A 5,000-nucleotide genomic window follows, 5' to 3' on the forward strand; every position below is an offset into this window, starting at 1 on the left:
TTGGACTAGTCGCGAAGTGATTACAATAACGCAAATTTATGTTTTGAGGTGACGTTCTCGTTGCCGTTCCCGTCGTCGTTGCTAAAGCTCCCTAATGTTATGTAGAGGGAGAAGATGGAGGAGGAGGTGATGATGTATGAAGGCGACGTGGCGATGCTGTTAGGACGCTAGTTTTGAAAACACAGATATTCCTGGTTTCAATCTCGCTCTCTCTCATCTCAAAACTAATATTCCTTCGGTGATCCCGGAATCAAAACCCACGGCACGCATGGTCGTCTCCTCAATTTGGGTTTCTTAACGTGAACTGTCTTTAAGATTTAAATGTCATCGTGAATAAATACAGGTTCTCTGCTGCTTTACTTTAGTTGGCCGTTGAATGCTCTGTCTGCATTCACTCCACATGAAACGTTATACTTGGTCCCGCGCAAGAAGAATACTTCTAGTGACTTAAGTAAGATCTTCCTAGCTAAGACACATCAAGAACCCTGGCCCGGTTTTATGGAAAGTCGATTAAAAACTACTTTCCGATTAGAAGTTAAACGGTGCTAAGGCTTCATATCCCTAGGATAACTAACATAGGATTAGAAAACCTTCCTGAAAGCAGATTTATCCCTCGATGAACTAATCCTGGATTAGTGATAATGAAAACAAGTTTGACCAGTTTGTCGAAAATTTGGCGCGAAAAATGATCCAGTGTCTGCGCACCGACGAAGATCGACGAACATCGAGAGAAAGAGGAAAACAATAAGCACTTAATGACTGGCCCCAAAGGAAACAGTGAGTTTTGTTTCCCCGAGACCCTCAATGTTCCCCGAGGCGAAGCCGATGGAAACATTGAGGTCGAGGGGAAACAAAACTCACTGTTTCCCGAGGGGCCAGTCATTAAGTGTTTTGTTATACCTCCCAACTCAAAATAGAACAATACACAGATAAAAATTATTTGCTTGACGTCGGCTGGCGTACAGATTTGCCGCCGTTTCAAAGGTGCACGACCTGATCATGTGTGAGTCGAAAGTTCAAGTTGTTGTTGCCCTAGGGCGTCATGAAGTTTTGACCAATGACACGTGACACATTCTCCTCCAATCACAAAACGTATTTGAGTTGGGAGGTATAACAAACAATTTTGTTCCTGGGTTAAAGAGATTTAAAGCGAATTGGCTCTCCAGGAACCCGGGCGTGCACGATAAGCGTACCAGACTGTCTTTGCTCGGAAAATCCCAGTCAAGGAACAGATAGGCACTGCGGTTTCCTGAAAGGTGCCCCATTTTTTAAATTTATCTTAACTGTTCAAAGAGTGGCACTTACAGATTTTACTCTGTCTAACTCCAGACGATTTTACTCCTCAATGGGGCACCCCTTAGGGGCGAGAGGGTTCGAGATGGATTTTACGAATCTGAGAAAAACTGAGATTACAGCATGTAAAAACAAACGAGAAGTAGACTTCTTTCATCTCCATCTGAGCTGTTCCTTATGGAACTTTGCAGAGGCTCTCTTGTTGCGGTAATCGACGAGGACCTTTTTAAAGCTAGCATTCAACAATTTGAGCAATGTTGAATGAGGTTGAACGATTAAAGAGGATTTTTTTTAACACACCTGATGAATATCATTTCCAAGTTTGTATTCCTCAAAGAATCCTGGTGCAGCAGTAGAAGCTCTCAGCGCTTCCCACATCCTGTATTTACAGCTCTGAGGAAACTTAGACACGGAGCCTAAAGGGCGCGTGTAGTTACTAAACACGAAGGGAATCAAGAGCGAGTGATTCACGATGGTGGAAACTGCAGCAACCTGTACTGACAAAATAAGGCCAGCAAACTGGGTTAATTTTTTTTTACCTTGCAGTTACAGTATGAATGTCACTTGAGCAGTAAAGAAGGAAAGATATACGTCTGTTTATACGTTATCTTTCCAATTTCACATCCTCTAGGGGTTCATCACGAACTCACGAAATGACCCGCTTTCAGCTGCCTTGATAGTGCAATTGTAGAGACAGTAGGGAGCTTTAGCAACGACGACGGAAACGGCAACAAGAACGTCATCTCAAAACATGAATTCCCATTATTGTAATCACTTTGAGACTATTCCAAGCTTTTTAACATGACCGCGGTGTGGCAGTCCCTCAAGAATGAAACCGATATGAGTCAAGCTTAATTTGGGGGAGAAAATGAAAATTTATCCTCAAGTGCTGACGTCCTCCATAAATCCTCAAATTTGGCTATTTCACGTTGTTGTTTTGCTGATGACGGCAACGAAATGGACAAAAATGAAAAACGCACGTGCAGAGCGTGCAAAGATATTGTTTTTGCCTACTGAATATGCAAATTTGTGATGTTCTCGTTGCCATCGCCGTTGTCGTTGCTAAAGCTCCCTAGTGTCAACGAGCTAGTCCTTCTAATGAGACAATCTCTTGAAATTGGCCTTATTCACGACAGCCGCCATGTTGGTTTTCAAATTGTCATGCAAATTAGCCATGTGTTATGCTGGGGGGCAAACATTGGAAAAAAGGCAAATTGCAGAAAATCGGCTCGTAGAAATATTGAAATAACATTGCTAGAAGTACATTTTAGAATTTAAAATTAAGTACCTTTTATAATAATTTTATATCTTTTGATTGCTTTTGACATTTTGACTTTCCACTTTGTTAGCTGCTCATTTTTCACTAAAAAAAACATCGAAGTAACTTGTGTAATCATTCTATTTCACTACTTAGGTGATAAACAATCAATGAACGTGAAACAAATCATCTGTGTGGCTAAGATGTTCGTTATAACATCTTGAACTTGTGTTGTTTGCCCCCTCAGAAGTGTGTAGCTAATTTGCATGATAATAGCAAATCCAACATGGTGGCCATCGTGAATAAGGTCTATTGCTGAAACTGATTTGAGCCACCTTAATGAACCATACATGTAGCATCAACACACAGCTGAGTACCTTTGGTATCGATGTGTCCTTGGCTGAATCTATCAGCTTTGCGGCTCCACCCTCATTTCTGTTCAAAGCAAACAGGCAAAAGAAAAGTGATAATAAGTGTTAAGTGTCTCTCATTAGGGGCACTACACAGCAATGAAATGAAATCAAATCAGCACATAGCAAATCAAAAGTTGGATTTTGAGGAGATGGGAAAGCCAGAGTACCCGGAGAAAAACCTCTTGAAGCAGAGTTGAGAATAAGCAAACTCAACCCACATATGACAAAAAGTCTGGGAATCAAACCCAGGCCACATTGGTGGGAGGCGAGTGCTCTCACCACTGCACCATCCCTAATCCCTGCTATTGATCACAATACTAATTGGTTACCCAATAACATCTTAAAAGTATGTGATCTTAACAAATCACAGGAAAATGGTGGAAATATTTATATCAATTTGTAAATCCCTTGAACACAGGAATACTACATTTTGGAGATGTAAGATGGGTGGGATGACTGTGGTCATGAAAAGGACTTTTCTCAGAAGTGTTGAGGTTGGACAACTTGGGTGATTGACATCTTCAATTTCAGGTGACTTTCTGATGACTAGCGATTTTTAGGACAAGAGTCAAACTTGAGTTTCACAAACCTCAAATGCAGTAATAGATTGTTTGAGGTTTAAACCAGGAAATTAGTTGGTTGTTGATGGTGGTAGGCCAGATTTGAACCTGTGAACTCCATAACACCAGGGGGATATTATACCCAGAAAACCTGCAGACCTGCAGGATGCACTGTCCATTCAGGACCTAGCGAAACAACTTAGCTCCCTGGGAATTGTAGTGACTCAATGGGTAGAGCATCAAACCGGTCTTATGAAGGTCATAGGTTCAAGTCATCAGTGCTGGACTTATTTTTCAGTTTTCCTTTCGTCCATCAACAACCAACTAAGTTCCCAGTTTACAAACTGTTTGAAATCTACCATACTCACTTAAGAATCTTCTCAAACTTTGCAGTGTCATAGTATGCATGACTCCAAAACAGTTTTCCCGTCCCAATCAATGCATTCTGCTCAAAGATATCCACACTGAGCTTTTTGTAAGTACGCTCACACTCCTCAAGTGGAACTTTCTTGATGCCAAGTAGAAATGCTAGGATTGCTCCTGTCGATGCACCACAGATCAGATCAAACAGCTCGTAGATCTCTTTGTCGCACAGGTCCTCGATTCGTTTGAGAATTTCAATAGCCATCAGGCCTCTGAATGTATGAAAAGTAGTAAATGACACTCAGACAGAGTCAATGCTAGGAACAATTTACCCTTGCCTAACTTTCAATCTTTTAGAAACTCTTTGATTAATATCAAACAACTAATTTTTGTAATTACATTTTAATCTCCTGTTTTAAATTTTCTTGTACTGCATCCGGTAGACTCGTACGTTAACGAATTGTGATTAAAGATTAAAGATTAAAGATTGTTAGGCTGAAGTGATAAGATAAACAAACATTTAGGGGCAGTCTACTGCCGCCTATAGGACCTCTCATCACCATCTGTTTAGCCAGTGAACTGACTCTCATGTTTGGGTCCGTGCTGCAATCACAGCTGCCTATATCACCATTGCCAGCCACTTATGGAAAAGTTTACTGGTACCCCTGAAAATGTTGACATTGAAAGTTCTCTATTGAAAAAAAAATACTGACAGGACTTTGTCGAGACCAGGATATCATTCAGCATTAATTATAGTGATGAGAATAACAATAACAATAATGATTATAATAATAATAACAATAATAATAATAATAATAATAATAAGTGGTGAATGGTTGATGTAGTTGTGCTGGATGACCGAAATATTGTGACGACTCAGGCTTGGAAGATTGAGTGGTACCATGAGTTAGCTTTTGAAGTACAGTGGATAGACCAGGTAGAAGTTGTGAAAAAACACAACACCTTTCATAAAACTGACTAACACCTATGCACATGTGATAATGAAACAAAAGAAAAACCATTTGCATGGTCTCTCTGTTTAGGCCCATAAACTTGGTCTTCGTGTTCCATCAGGGTTTCCAAACACTCGAAAGCAATAAAAGCACTCAGTCT

At 40.5% G+C, this 5,000-nt stretch overlaps 1 protein-coding gene across 1 annotated transcript in view; it reads right to left on the bottom strand.

Annotated features, from left to right (window-relative positions):
* Positions 1-5,000, bottom strand: part of LOC138049889 (calcium-independent phospholipase A2-gamma-like) — a 15,301-nt gene that overhangs the window by 9,278 nt on the left and 1,023 nt on the right. The window contains exons 2-4 of the mRNA XM_068896354.1: positions 3,893-4,159; positions 2,929-2,986; positions 1,594-1,785 (exon numbers count right to left, since the gene is read on the bottom strand). Coding sequence (XP_068752455.1) covers positions 1,594-1,785; positions 2,929-2,986; positions 3,893-4,159 — 517 coding nt within the window. The remainder of the gene's footprint in view (positions 1-1,593; positions 1,786-2,928; positions 2,987-3,892; positions 4,160-5,000) is intronic.

The sequence above is a fragment of the Montipora capricornis genome, chromosome 5, assembly GCF_036669925.1.
Source record: "Montipora capricornis isolate CH-2021 chromosome 5, ASM3666992v2, whole genome shotgun sequence".
Taxonomy (NCBI): Eukaryota; Metazoa; Cnidaria; class Anthozoa; order Scleractinia; family Acroporidae; genus Montipora; species Montipora capricornis.